At 35.8% G+C, this 16,455-nt stretch overlaps 1 protein-coding gene across 1 annotated transcript; it reads left to right on the forward strand.

The window, feature by feature from the left end:
* The first annotated feature begins 2,078 nt into the window (after positions 1 to 2,078).
* On the forward strand, positions 2,079 to 9,731 carry LOC113294999 (serine/threonine protein phosphatase 2A 55 kDa regulatory subunit B beta isoform-like). The gene is made up of 14 exons (XM_026543360.1): positions 2,079 to 2,548; positions 3,779 to 3,885; positions 3,997 to 4,089; positions 4,171 to 4,290; positions 4,766 to 4,978; positions 5,242 to 5,333; positions 6,160 to 6,278; positions 6,910 to 7,033; positions 7,217 to 7,340; positions 8,252 to 8,320; positions 8,442 to 8,533; positions 8,631 to 8,708; positions 8,835 to 8,902; positions 9,002 to 9,731. The coding sequence occupies exons 1-14, from the start codon at positions 2,434 to 2,436 to the stop codon at positions 9,136 to 9,138; spliced, it is 1,551 nt and encodes a 516-aa protein (XP_026399145.1). The 5' UTR covers positions 2,079 to 2,433; the 3' UTR covers positions 9,139 to 9,731.
* The last annotated feature ends 6,724 nt before the right edge of the window (positions 9,732 to 16,455 follow it).

Consider the following 16,455-nt stretch of genomic DNA (forward strand, 5'->3'; position numbering starts at 1 on the left):
TGAATATTATATACAATTTTAGGCTGTAGATGGACAACTTATTTACCGAAATAAAGGTTAAAAAATTATTCTTAAGAATATGATCGAGATTTTTGTGTCATATTCTCACCTAATCTTGTTTGATAGTTAAAGCCGACTAATTCCTGCAACCTTTAATCAACCATAATGAAATCATCTCTCAACCTTCATGGAGGTTAAGTTCTAATATTGAACCACATAAGTACCTTTGTTTTTGCTAACTTAGCACTTTGGTTGCTAACAACGGTTTCCTTTTCATATCAATATTTCTTTTTAATGGTTAAAATATTTGGTATCGATGAGTTTGGATCTTATATCATTAGTATCATCAGCCTAAAACTTTACTAATATACGAGCATATTACTATTAACTTTGTGATCACTATATTACTTTTGGGTAACACTACAAAAATTTAATAGTTGTGGAACTACTTCGTGTGAAAGTCAAATAACCAACCCAATGCAATTCTCAAGTATATTTACAAGACATACTTTGTCATAATCTAACGATTCCCTTACTCCACTAACACTATGAAAACGATAAAATGCACTTCACTTATGACACAGATACTGATTCTCATTAGATTATGTCATTCACTCCAAAAATAAATATATCACCATCTCGATAAATAAGGTTTCTAGATAAATTTCACATGCAAACGATGTCATATCAAAGAGCGTGTGACATGCAACTAAATAACGTGCTTTAAAACATAATCAAAATAAATTTTATTCGTACGAAAAACTAGAAGAAACATTCAATCCCAAAAGTCCGAATCAAACAAAACCTGCTTCAGATTAAAGCTTGTATGGATACACGATGAGAGGTTTCGATTTGTTGTAACAAAAAAGTCAAGAGTTAGGTAGGTAGAAATTTTTTAAAATGACTTAAAGAAAGAAAAAGGTTAATTTTTTGGTTTGACTTCTTCTCCAGTTGTCTAACCAGCCTGGAATCACAAAAAGTTAACTTTTTTATTCTAAAAGTCATCCTCAAATTTATTCCTCATTTAGCCTTTTACTTTTTTTTTTTTGCTTCAAGAAGGCTAAAAATTTCTTCTTAACATATATCCAAACACCCACTTTACTGTGGAATCATCTCTTTATCACGTGCTTACGATAGTTTATGTCATTCACTCTAAAAGATTCACCATTCGGAGAATCCAAACTCACATATAGGCTTTACGTGTATTGTATGCTAAAATATGTGCGACAATAGTTAAATAACAATTGACATCTAACTATGTACGAAATTAACTCAAAACCAGATGACAATGAGTGGTGTGGACCTCTCATGTTATCTTTAGTGTTCATTAAGGTTAGCCATGTGGCACTATTATCCTTCATACGCTTCCTCACTTATAGGGCACTCTCTTGGTGCCTCCAACACGTGGACCTTAGTTGTATGGATAGCTGTTGGCACACGAGTCTAGCTCTGATACCAAGTTAATCTCGAAAACCGTATTGCGGTCATATTAGATTTGTCACAAATAAAACATGCGCTGATACCATGTTGAAATCCATGGGCCTAACTAACCTCGAAAACCGGTTTGATGTTGAAGTCCATGGGCCTTACTAACCTCGAAAACCGGCTTACAAGGTTAGGGTTTCCAAAGGCTTATAAACTACATGATAACTTCCATATTATGTGGGACTAATAATCTAAACACGCCGCCTCACATATAGCCTCGTTGGATCTAACACGTGAACATCAAGCCAGGTGACTCGCCCCTTCACGTGTAGTCTCGTTAGGTCTAACGCGTGAACATTAAACCTGGTGACACGAAGTAGAGATTCATTAAAAAAATCATCACAAATTATCAACTTTGATATAGGCCTGACCAATCTCGAAAAACGACTTGCAAGATTAGAATTGTCCAAAGCATATAGCACATCTTAAATTTCCAAATTGTGAAGGACTAATAATCTCAACATACATCACTCTACAAAATCTCAAAATAATTACACAGATTCGAGTATCACGTGTACACTGAAAAATCTATCCCTCTTTTATCATTTTGCAAAAAATACACTCTCCTTACCACTTTCCATGAGCATGAGTTTTATTTTCATTTTCCTCTCCAAATTATTTTCTTCTTAAAATATCAAAACAAATAAAAAAAAAACGAGGGAGAGAGAGAGAAATTGTTGATTCCCCCTTTTTATATTAATGAAAGAGATCGAAAGAAAAAAAACCCTGCATTTTCATGGAGTTATTATATACGGTGCTGGATTCAAATCTATAATCTTCTTCATCTGATTATCACAAGCACAAGATCGATTTGGCTAATTTGGTTGAAATTTGATTAATGAATTGTTAGATTTTCTCTAAATTCTCAAGTTAAATTTATAGATCGAAGAATAGGAATTTGATTTGGTGTTAAGTTATCATAGGGTTAGGGTAAATTTACTACAGAGAATGAACGGAGATAGAAATGATGAAGTGCCAAATCCAGTTGGTCCAACACAACCACTTGACTGGAAATTCTCTCAAGTTTTTGGGGAACGAACGGCTGGTGAAGAAGTACAAGAAGGTAAATAAATTGTTTTTTGCTTATTGGATTCGAATTCAGTATTAGATTACAAATTTGGGTTTGATTTGGATTTTGTAAATTAGGTTTTTTGGTGTTGGTTTTTGGATCTGGTTTTATTTGGGGGAAAATGAAAGATGAGATTTTTATGTGGAATTTTTAAATGGTTTGATTAGTAATTTATATAGATTTGGCACTTTGGAACTGATTTTGTTTCAATTAATAGTAGAAATGAATGGGGGTTTTAGTTTTCATTTTTTTTTTAAAAAAGTACATGCAACTAATTTAGGTAACAGAAGCAATTAACAATATCTCATTTTGAGTTAGTTATTAGGTTGGTTTTAGTTTAGTTCAGCTGAGTTTTGGTTTGTTATGAATTAGTTATTAGTAGATGAACAACGAAATTGGTTTTTTGTTAATGGCGATATCAACATCTATGTGAGCTAAGGGGAAATAGGTCTTAGTTCTCTGACTCTTGTTATGTTTAGCAGTTCGTATGAAATGCTCTCAAGTTGATTATACTCATTAGGTCGAGTTTGTTGTGTTGTTGTGGCGCTGTGGTGTTGTTTTATCAGTAACTGAGAACTTGCATGTTAATGGGAAATGAAGTACTTAAATGTGGAAAATTTGATGGGAAGATGCACAGAAATATGATATTGTTGTTGGGAAATCAAACATGATCAATGACTGTATTCATAGGATACCAGAAGCAAACATACGGAGGAATCTAATTATTAGATGCTAACAAACCAAACATAGTTATCCAAGCACTGGGATGAACGAAGCATCAATTGATTTTGTGATTCTAAAATTATATAGAGGTTGATGGATAGGCGACATACATGGCTAACTGACACCCAGGTAGATTTTAGGCTTGGTGTGAGACAATGCAGTTTAAAGAGATTTTTGAGTGGGAGGGTATATGAAGCTAATGTTGGAAGTTTTATTTAGTTTGTATGTATTGTGTGCTTGGAGGTGGTTCAGTGAATTACTAGATAGGCCCACCAGTTCACATATGGGATTAGAGGGAATTGTGTGCTCATTTGTTTGCAATTAATGTGCGTATATCTTATTTAAGCTTGTTGTATAGGTGGTTGGCGGTGGTGTTGCCTTGCGCTGTCTCTTCTGGTGCAGATTTTCATTTCATACTGATAGTTGGTTCACACTTAACTTCCTGTGATGTGTGTTCTCTTGATTAACTTCTTCTGCTGACTGTCACATTACCTATTGCAGTCGATATTATTTCAGCAATTGAGTTTGATAAAACTGGGGATCACCTTGCCACTGGTGATAGAGGGGGGAGGGTCGTCCTATTCGAAAGGACCGACTCCAGAGATAACGTAATTTTTTGTCAACACTTTTGTCTTGTTTACCACGTTCTTTTTCGCTCTTCTGTTCTGTAGTATTTGTTTCGTTGAATCTGCTCACACAGTCTTTTGTTGAACATGTAGAATGGAAATCGAAGAGATTTAGAAAGGATGGATTACCAAATCAGACATCCTGAATTTCGTTACAAGACAGAGTTTCAAAGTCACGAGCCTGAGGTAAATCAATGTCGGGTTTCTCTCGCTAGAGTTTTCTGGGTTCATACTACTGTCTACTAACTGCATTCTTCTGCAATCCAGTTTGACTATCTGAAGAGTTTGGAAATTGAGGAGAAAATCAACAAGATAAAATGGTGCCAGACAGCGAATGGTGCATTGTTTCTTCTCTCAACCAATGACAAAACAATAAAGTACTGGAAGGTAACAAGCATTTGTTTTCCAACTATGTTCACTTAACCATGCTTTCTCTATCCCTTGATAAACAATGATATGGCTGCATCTTCATAACTTTCTTATTATCTGCATATCGTGTTTGATAGTTCCATCCTAGATGTTATTGTTTTGGCAGCGTTAGCTCTACTTAGGATGCTCAGAATGGATCCTAGAACCTTAAAATAAAATTGTTGCCTGGGCTAAAATCTTAAATCAAGCCTATAATTCACCCATAAGTTATCAACTAATTAGTGCTAGAGGGAAAACTTGGGTTATAGCCTGGTTTAGCCCTCTCATAGATCCATCAGTGGGTGTGTTGTTACCCTATAGCACGGGTCAAATAATTTACATATATTATTTTCGTTAACTCATTGTTAGGTTCTCGCTTACTAAAACGTTCTTGTTTCACTATATATATTTTCTAACTTATAGAGCTGACCCGCTCTGTTTCATTCTTGTACAGGTTCAGGAAAAGAAGGTTAAAAAAATTAGTGAGATGAATATAGACCCCTCAAAAACTATGGGAAATGGCAGCACTGCTGGTCCAAGTATACCCACTAGCCCAAAGCCATTTCTTGCAAATGGAGGATCTCCAGAAAAGTCATCATACAGTAATTTGAGTAACGACCTCGCTTTCCCCCCAGGAGGAATTCCCTCGCTACGTTTGCCCGTGGTAGTTGTACCTAACCTAGCTTGGTGATTTAAGCAGCAACTTTATATTAGTCATAATTTGTCAGATTGATGTGAAAAGAAAAAAATAATTTGCACTCCATCATTATCATTATTGTATAAACTTGACGAATAGTCAAACTTTTACTCGCATCGGTGCTGTGTATCCAAATGTCTATGCCATATCAAATCGAGCGTTATTAAAGAGTCTATAGCTTTTGAACTATCTGTTTCGCATTACTGACATTTGTAGCGTGCCATAATATGTAGGTTCCTAGCCAAGAGACAAGTCTTGTGGCTAGATGCCGGAGAATATATGCTCATGCGCATGACTATCACATTAACTCGATTTCGAATAACAGGTGAGTAGTTTTATATTATACACATGGTGATTTATTAGTTTGGATTTATATAATATATTTTTGTCTTATCGTTTCTTCAATCTCAACTTGTTTGTTGCTAGAATCCTCTTTCTTGGTTACTGTTTTATTTATGACTCTCTTTATGACTTTCTTTTTTCATACCTGGAAATTAATCCTAATGAAGACTGTGGCTCACCACAAACGTGTTAGCATAGTGTGTGACCTTGTTATAACTATACTTCATATATGTTTGTTAGTGTCTGTTACTAATTAATGTTCGCTTTTGGGAAAACACTACCTTAATACCTCTTATGGAAGTTACGGCTCTACATAACATAGAAGGAACACAGCACCAATTCCTTGCTTAGTCGAACTAGTTGCTGAGGCTAGCTTCAGCCAGCATTCTGCTGTACTTCGCTTCAGCAGACTGAATGTAGAGTCTAGAGACCAGGCTTATACTAGAACTGTTTTGTTTTCTTCATGTAAGCTTCTATGGATTTGACTGCAGATGCCTTTTTTCTTTTACTCATTACTGGCCGTAGTATTTTCTTCTGAGCAGCTCCCTACATTCTAAATTTCTCATATCTGTATCAGGCACTCCTAGAAAACAACTTCATATGGTGTGCATGTTAATATTCTTGCATGTAGAGTTCTTTCTTTATTAGATGAGAGTGTCTGTTTCGCAACTTGTTATTATTTACTTTCCAAGTCATAGTATTCACACATTATAAAAATCTGTAACTGTGGCTTCTTGTCTTTTAGCCGGTTACTTAGCTGCTTAAGGATTGTGTTTTCATGCGTATACCTCTATCTGTTCTTTTCACAGTGATGGCGAGACTTTTATATCTGCCGACGATCTGCGTATAAATCTTTGGAATCTGGAAATAAGCAACCAAAGTTTCAACATTGTTGATGTGAAGCCCGCAAATATGGAGGATCTAACTGGTAAAAATTGTTAAAACTTAATCTGTGAATAATCTTGTATTATAAAGGTTCTGAGAATGTAACTACGAGTACAGTAGCACTGTAGCAGTATATTGTAATTTTTTTATTAGCCTTGCCTGTGTTACTTGAATATGTCAGAAGAATGAAGGATGTTGTCGAGTAGAAGTGGACATCAGGTTGGAAGTAGATATCCTTGTACTTATCTGGTCACCCCATCACATTAGATGTTTTGTGTTTCTCCATGAAAAATTGTAGGCGTTGGATTTTCTGAGTATGTTCACATAAGAGTTCGTAGAGAAATTTGCTTTCATATAGGAGAATGTTACTGGGCTGAACCTTCAACACGGGGCAAGGCCGAAGAGTAGTATGATTTAGTGTGAATCCTTTTCAAAATGCTGCTGTGTTCTAGAAGACACTCATTATATTAGTCCTATGCTTTAGTATACTTTTCTAAAGAATCATTGTGATCAGGATATAAGCATCATTCTCCTGTATGAGCCGACTAACTTGTGCAGTCTATTCCTGTACTTTTGCGTACATCTATAACCCATCCTTAGACATTTTTCTATTATGTTAGGCCGCAGTTGGTTTGTTATTGCTTGCTTAACTTTTACCAGCTTTGTACTTGCAGAGGTTATAACATCAGCTGAGTTCCACCCTACTCATTGTAATACGTTAGCGTATAGTAGCTCGAAGGGCTCTATCCGGCTTATTGATCTGCGACAGTCTGCTCTATGTGATACTCATAGCAAATTGTGAGTGGTCCTTTTAATTTCCCCCTAATTTCTGAAACACTTTATGTTGCAAGGTATAATAGAAGGTCTAGTTTACTCAGCAACATCTGCAGGCTTCTTTGCTTATCCAAAGCAGAGGTTTATTTACGCAAACATAATCTGCAAATCATGTTGTTATTTTTAAATATTTTTTTTTTCTTACAGGTTTGAGGAACAGGAGGCACCTGGTTCGAGATCATTTTTCACCGAGATTATTGCATCAATTTCAGATATCAAGTTTGGAAAGGATGGAAGGCATATACTTAGTCGTGATTATATGACTCTTAAGGTTCAAATCTTTACATCTTATGCTTATATAAGTGATTGGTTCCTGATCTATCCAAGAATGTTTCATATTGGTTGTTAAAAATGTATGATTGTTATTGTTACTTTTTTATATGGCCATCTTACTTTTTTATGGATGTTAAAAATGCATGATTGCTATTGTTACCTTTTTTTTATGGCCATCTTACTTTTTAACATATTTACTTGAAATGGGAAGTTCCCCTTCTGGTGATAGTATTGATTGATGATGACTCTGTCCATTTAGTCAGATTGAGGAATAGATTCACTGGAACGGAGTATAAGGCTTGAAGTGGTTGCTGATGGGTAGTGAGACTAGATCACTGAATGTCTTGCCTACTCTGATGTAGAGATGTTGTCAGTCTGCTTTAGAAAATAGCTGCCTGGGGATAGCCTTTACAAATATGTTTTAGTTTAAAAGGTATTGGATGTCTGGCAAGAATGACTAGGTAGAGCGTTTCCTGACTTGCGAATTGCGGCTCTTCAATTTGTACATTCTTCTTATTCGGAAGGCTATGGCAGTTGTTACTCATGAGATCCTTATTTTATTTATATAGCGGAAGGCAATTTATGGCAGTTGTTACTTATGTTTCTCTATGCTTGAAGAAGAAATGATCCCTTGGCCTTAATAGATTTGGATATATTGACTATTTGAGGATATGTCGTCCGAGGGTACTTTTCTCTATGTCCCTGATGCAGTTTCGAAACGCATTTTCTGGTCCACTTTATGTCCTTTGGCACGTTATCTTTGTCTCAATACGTCAAATATCAAACGGTTTTTCTCGTGCTTACAACTATTGAGCAAAACCCTATACATGATTTTAGATAATGTGGATTAACATGGTTTGTGTAATCTGTCTTCTTTTACTAATTCAATTGTACTTTCATGTTTTCCAGCTATGGGACATAAATATGGATTCTGGTCCAGTTGCAACTTTCCAGGTTCATGAATATTTAAGGCCCAAGGTGACTGTCCTTTATTTAAAACCTTTCCAGTTATATACGAACATAATCTGTATGTGGCATGATTGGACTTCGTTATTACTTGTTTTCATTATTATAACGTAATAGCCCTGGTTGTTAACAGCTCTGTGATTTATATGAAAATGATTCAATTTTCGACAAATTCGAATGTTGTTTGAGTGGAGATGGATCGCGTGTTGCAACAGGTTCCTATAGGTATACATCTTTTTAATTGCTATAATTTTCTGAAACTGAGTGCAATGTGTCCAACAAGCTGTGACACGTGATTCTAACACACTCTCTGGAATCCCAGCAATCTGTTTCGTGTATTTGGTTGTGGTAACGGTAGCAGTGAGGCAACAACCCTTGAAGCCAGCAAGAACCCCATGAGGTGTGTACTCGAGTCAGTCTATTAACAACAGCAAGAGTGACATCTGTCCTTTGATATTTTGTTTTCATGACCTTATCAACTTTTAGTAACTCTCATTTCTCGTCATGCTATTAAATCTTTGTTCAGGAGACATGTCCAAACTCCTGCAAGACCTTCAAGATCTCTGGGTAGTCTTACCCGTGTTGTTCGACGAGGTTAGTGTAATTTTCGTTTCGTTTAACAGATTACCCATCTTCAGTGTTTATTCCGTGTCTTACATATCCTCTCCATCTTTCCTCTTGTGACTGTAATAGGAGGAGATAGTCCAGGTTCGGATGCAAATGGAAATTCATTTGATTTCTCAACAAAATTGCTTCACCTAGCTTGGCACCCAACAGAAAACTCACTTGCTTGTGCTGCTGCGAATAGTCTGTACATGTATTATGCATAATAAAGATAGTGACGATCGTAGAAAGAATTTTTTTTGTTGCTGAGGCTTTCTCTTGCCTTCTGCATGGAAGAGTTAGAACTTAGTCTGCAACAAAATCCTCTGCTCAACGAGACCCTCAGAACCGTGGCACGTTTCTCATATCGAGGGATTCAAGGATGGCAGTTGCGAAACAAATCCACGAGGAAGTAACTTATCTTTTGTTCCCAGGCGAGCAGATTATTTCTGATTTTTTTTTGTTCTTAATTTTTTTTTTCTCTAGGAAAAAAATGTAGTTTCTGTTCTTAAATTGTTATCGTCGAAGAAAAGTGTGATTGTAGTTGTTGTCCTCCTACAACCGGAACAAGAAAAACTGTTCCATACTGGTAGGGTTTGAGATCAATGCGGGTAGAAGCAGCTTATATTGTGTTTTAAGTTACATTGTTCTCAATCATATACCATCATCTGACTAAGATATAGGGTCTTATTCTCAAATCTTAAGAAAACAAAGAAAAGAGTACTATTGAACCATTTTCGTCGACATATACTTCCGTTGTGGGAATTGTACTATTGAACCAACAATTTTAAGGCCTTTTGTTGAATTCTTTTTTAATTAAGATTATTTTTCAATTCTCTTTCAGATTTTGCAAGCTTCAGTAGTTCCAGATATTTTTAGCCGCCAGTCTTGCTCTTTGAGTTTTTAATGGAAGTTGGCACTTTGATCCCAGTTCATTTTCCTCTGCACAATGTGGTACTGTAAAAAGAAAACTGTGCACATTAAGCACTGCTGGTTAATGTTTTATATCAACTCACTCATCCAAGAGTTGCTGATACCTGTGATCAGGACTTGCAACATTTGTTTTTGTCATAATAATTGTTCCGTCCGACAAATACTAAATCCGTAAATTCACACCAGGCTGGATCTGGATCTATAACTGTTGTGATGCTGATACTAACCAACTGTTCTCATAATTTGGATGGGCCTATAGGCCCTATTACCTATGAGTCCATGACTAACTAACTTATCAAAACTCTCACAATTTGAGTCTCACAACTAGGGGTGTGCAACCGACGGACGGTTGCGGATTAGGGGTCATCCGTAACCAAACCGTCAAAATTGCGGATTTGGAAAATTGAACCGTGACCGGCCCAATCACCCGCGGATTTGACCTTTGAGGATCAGCGGATTCTACGGGCCGGTTGCGGATTAACCGCGGACTAGGAGTAAAAAAAAAGTAAAAGAAGCAAAAATACCAAGTTTATAAACTAAGTTAGTGCAGCGGATGATCAATGTGCTGGCCAAAATACACATTCTAGGGACTTTGCAGCGGATGATCAATGTGTCGTGTAGTGTGTTCGACGCTACATTGCAGTTTGTAGAAAAGCCCATTGGTGTGTCCAGGTAGCATGCTTCAACTGCCAATGCCAATATGTCGATGAAGCTTGTCCAACAGCATGGTTCGACTGCCGATTTGTCAACGAAGCTTACCAGGGAGAAGAGTCCGTCTCAAAATTCACCATATGAAGCTTACTGACACATGGGCTTTTCGTTGTACTTGATCTTTATACCCGAGCATGAAGATATAACTTAGCTGGGTTTAGTGATCATCTCGGGCTTATGTTACTCAAATGCAGTGCGGGTGAATGCACGGTTTTCAATATTCAACTGCACCCAAACCGCTTAAACGTGCGGATTTGAGAATCACATCCGTGTCCGTCCCATACGTCTTGCGGTTTGGACGAAATCCGTAATTTTGTGGATTGGTACGGGTTAAATCCGCGGTTCCGGTTTTTATGCTCACCCATACTCACAATATCCTGTGTAAGCCTACTGATTTTTAATCCCCTTAAATTATTTATACAGTAGTTATAATGACCATATATATGCACAAATTATGCATCTCACAATATCCTGTGTAAGCCTACTGGTTTCTAATCCCCTTAAATTATTTATACAGTAGTTATAATGACCAAATATATGCACAAATTACGCACACGCATTAGATAACCATATGTCCAATATGGCAGTTTCATAAACGTCAATAACTGAGCATATTGTCCAGTTTCTTTTCTAACTCGAACCATGCCTTCAACACCTGTTCGTAAAGAGTTATGAATACTCCCACTAGGCTATAAAATCCTTTTATAACTGTTCTTCCTTGTCTTACATCATAGGCATGCTTATTAAGCCAACTTGTAATATCATTGAGTCACGTATCGCCACCATTACGCATCATTATGTCATCTTGAGATGAACGTTATTGGAAACCTACGCTAATCCAAACTCATCCCAAAATACCTTCTAACTGATGCCAGTAATGCATCACGAATTATATGTGTCATTTTCTTTACTTAGCCAGTTGCTATACAATATTGATGCATACGCTTGCAACACTAACTTGCATGCACTGTCCAAGTTTTAGCCAGCCTTGGAATAATGCATAGGACAACTCTCAACCTATTTCATGTTCTTGCATCATACCTTGAGTTGGGACAACTTAATTCCACAGATATGCATCAATGCAACATCGCATGTCGCATTTGTCATTTGACATTGCCTTGCCTTTCTGAATGAAGCTTCATTGCATCGGAAAATATGCCTCATTCATCTGTCAGTGATTTTGTAGTGTAGCATCATAATTGGGCTTCACTGGCACTGGAGTGTAGCTCCATCATTGTAATTCACTAACTATGCATGGTAGCGTCATTACGCTCTCCTGTGTTACCTGGCTATGCAATGTTGCGTCATCATGGAACGCCATTGACCATACCGGTAATAGATATACACCCTTCCCCAAAAGGTTTCAACCCTTTCAGCTGGGATGCCTTGTCGTCGGATTTCATTATACATGTTTTTAATATGGCAAAATCTTCAACTGAAGTTGAGTTACACTATGTTTGTTTTAATGCTTTAGTTTTCGAGCTACTCAATTTTAACTTAATCCAGCAAAGTCGGCTTGGCTAATTTATAAAATTGTAGATGCTTAAGTCATACAGTTTCCAATAGTTGTGGAACATCAGTTATTAGTTCTAGGTTCAAGATTTCGAGCGCATCGCAAATAGAAAATATTATCCTTTCACTTAGTTCATCCACTAAATGACAAAGTGTTTCTAAGTTGTAGTGGAGATGTATTAATTTATTTACTTCCATATGATATTTGAATCGATTTAATTGCATTGGTTATAAAATCAGTTTTGGACCTATGAACATTTTCATATTCAGCGAAGCTAGCTAATTCTAAAGTAAATGGAATCTGTATTTCTACTACGACCACCGAGTATCTGATAAACAAGTTATTTATTTCTGACTCGTTTGGATATCTAACTGATCTAAATATAATTCATTATATCTGAATCTAACTCAAAACTAATAATAGAGTTATAGATTTGTTTTCTATTCCACTCAGATATGTGGTTAGCGTGTCAGGTACAAGATGATACCAGACTCAAATAGTTGCGAGTTAGGTGTATGAACCGAGTCAGACTTCGAGTCACACATTAGAAATATAAATAAACAACCAATCAGATATTTGAGTCAAATGCCAAGTCAAATTCATATCGCAAGTCAGATTCAAACAAACATGGTGGTAATTCAATAGTTTGACTAATTAGACATTTGTAGGTTATCATCCTACGAACATGACGACCATAACTAAAGATAAAAAGTCGTCATGGTAGTTAAACATATACCATGACGACCATAAGACTGCAAAAAAATATTTTTAATTTTTTAAATCAAATTCGTTAATGAAACAACAAAATGACATGCTTTTTAAGCCAACTTGTAATTTCATTGAGCCACGTATCACCACCATCACGCATCACAATGTCATCTTGAGATGAACGTTCTTGGACACCTACGCTAAACCAAACTTATGCCAAAATACCTTCCAACTGATGCCAGTAGTGCAGCATGAATCATATGTGTCATTTTCTTTACTTAGCCAGTTTCTATACAATATTGATGCATACACTTGCACCACTAAATTGCATGCACTATCCAAGATTTCGCCAGCCTTGTAATAATGCATAGGCCAACTCTCAACCTATTTTATTTTCTTGCATCATCCTTGAAATGCATCAATGCAACATCGCATGTCGCATTTGTCATTTGGCCTGCCCTTGCCTTGCCTTTCTGAATGAAGATTCATTACGTAAAAAAATACGCCTTATTCATTTGCTAGTAACTTTGCAGTGTAGCATCATAATTGTGCTTCACTGGCACTGCCGTGTAACTCCATCATTGTACTTCACTAACTATGCATGCAGCGTCATTGCGCTATCTTGTTTATACCTGGCTATGCAATGTTGCGTCATCATGGAACGCCATTTACTATATCGGTAATAGATATACACCCTTCCCCAAAAGGTTTAAACCCTTTCAGATGGGATACCTTTATGTCGGATTCCCCAAAAGGTTTTTAATATGGCAAAATATTTAACTGAAGTTGAGTTGCACTATGTTTTTTTTAATGCTTCAGTTTTCGAGCAACTCAATTTTCACTTAATCCAGCATTGTCGGCTCGACTAATCTTTGTATATGTTTAAGTCATAAAATTCCTAATAGTTGTGGAATATCAGTTATTGGTTCTAGGTTCAATATTTTGAGCGCATCGTAAATTGAAAATACTATCCATTCACTTAAGTCATGCACTAAAATAACAAAGTGTTTCTAAATTGTAGTGGAGATGTATTAATTTATTTACTTCCATATAATATTTGAACCGATTTGACTGTATTGGTTAAAAAATCAGTTTTGGACCTATGAACTTTTTCATATTCGGCGAAGCTAATTCCAATGTAAATGGAATCTAGATTTCTAGTACAACCACCAAGTATCTGATAAACAAGTTATTTCTTTCCTGAATCAAATGACTCGTCTGGATATCTGACTCATCTAAATATAATTCATTATATCCGAACCGTACTCGTTACATCTAACTCAAGACAAATAATAGAGTTTTAGATTATTTTTTTATTCCACTCAGATATGTGGTCAGCATGTCAGGCAAGGTTGTGAAATCGTAAACCGTAACGTAAATCGTTTTACATATTTTAAGAATCAAATCGTATAATGAATCGTAAAACGTAGATTCGTAGTCATTTATATATACATTGAAAATTAATAATATAATTCGATTTTAGTAAATAATATTAATTTCAACAATAATGAGGATAATATATAGATATTTATAAACAAATAAAAGAAGTCTGTGATACAATACCCCACTACTCAACTAATCTGTGCTATATAAAAGGTGCAGCCCTGCATGGAACCTTAAAATTTTGAATTTTCATGATATATTAATATTTTATGGGGTCCATAAGTACAAAAGTATAATGAGGGGATCGTTGGGGACACAACTGACAGAAATATAATGAGGAGAAAAAAAAAGGTCAAAATCGCATATTAAAAAGGAATAAACACGATTTTGTTGAGATTCGATTCAAAGTAACGATATGAATCGATTTTTAATTTTTTTGACGCGAACCGCACGATTCGAATCGTGCAATTTTCAAAACCATGATGTCAGTTAACAAATGATAACATACTCAAATAGCTCCGAGTTAGGTGTATGAACCGAGTCAGACTTCGAGTCACACATGCATTAGAAAAATAAACATACAAACGATCTGATGTTCGAATCAAATTCCAAGTCAAATTCTTATCGCAAGTCAGATGCAAACAAACATGGTGGTAACTCAATAGTTTAACTAATTAGACATTTATAGGTTATCATCCTACGAACACGACGACCATAACTAAACATAAAAAGTTGTAATGGTAGTTAAAGATATACCATGACGACCATATGACTGCAACAAAATATATTCAAGTTTTCTAATCTAATTTTCTAATGAAACAACAAAATGACATGCTTGTTAAGCCAACTTGTAATGTCATTGAGCCACGTATCGCCATCATTGCGCATCACTTTGCCATCTTGAGATGAACTTTTTTGGAAACCTACTCTAATCCAAACTCATGCCAAAATACCTTCCAACTGATGCCAATAATCCAACATGTATCATATGTGTCATTTACTTTACTTAGGAAGTTATACAATATTTATGCATATGCTTGCACCACTAACTTGCATGCACTGTCCAAGTTTTGGCCAGCCTTGTAATAATGCATATGCTAAATATATTAGCCTATTTCATGTTCTTGCATCATCCTTGAATTGGGCCAACTTAATTCCACAGATATGCATCAATGCAACATCGCATGTCACATTTTCATTTCGCATTGCCTTGCCTTTCTGAATGAAGCTTCATTGCTTTGGAAAATATGTCTCATTCATCTGCCAGTCACTTTGCAGGGTATCATCATAATTGCACTTCACTGGCACTGCAATGTAGCTCCATTATTGTACTTCACTAATTATGCATGGTAGCATCATTGCGCTTTCCTGTGTATACCTGGCTATGCAATGTTGCGTCATCATGGAACTCTAATGACCATACCTGTAATAGATATACACCCTTCCCAAAAAGGTTTAAACCCTTTCAGATGGGATATCTTTACGTCGGATTTCATTATACATGTTTTTATTATGGCAAAATCTTTAGCTGAAGTTGAGTTACACTATTTTTGTTTTAATGATTTAGTTTTCGATCTACTCAATTTTAACTTAATCCAGCAATATCGTATTGACTAATTTATAAAATGGTAGATGCTTAAGTCATACAGTTTCCAATAGTTGTGGACCATCAGTTATTGGTTTTAGGTTCAAGATTTCGAGCACATCGTAAATAGAAAATAATATCCTTTCACTTAGGTCATCCACTAAAATGACAAAGTGTTTCTAAGTTGTAGTGGAGATGTATTAATTTATTTACTACCATATAATATTTGAACTGTTTGACTGCATTGGTTATAAAATCAGTTTTGGACCTATGAACTTCTTAATATTTAGCGAAGCTAATTCCAATGTAAATGGAATTTGTATTTCTGGTAAGACCACCGAGTATTTGATTAAGTTATTTTTTCCTCAATCAATTGACTCGTCTGGATATCTGACTCATCTAAATATAATTCATTACATCTGAATCTTACTCACTACATCTAATTCAAAACTAATTATAGAGTTATAGATTTTTTTTTTATTCCACTCAGATATGTGGTCAGCGTGTCAGGGACAAAATGATACCCAACTCAAATAGCTCCAAGTTAGGTGTATGAACCGAGTCAGACTTCAAGTCACACATTTGAAAAATTAAAAGACAACCTATCTGATGTTCGAGTCAAAATCCAATTCAAATTCATATCACAATTCAGATCCAAACAAACATGGTGGTAACTCAGTAGTTTAACTAATTAGACATTTGTAGGTTATC

Source organism: Papaver somniferum, chromosome 7 (assembly GCF_003573695.1).
Source record: "Papaver somniferum cultivar HN1 chromosome 7, ASM357369v1, whole genome shotgun sequence".
Lineage (NCBI taxonomy): Eukaryota > Viridiplantae > Streptophyta > Magnoliopsida > Ranunculales > Papaveraceae > Papaver > Papaver somniferum.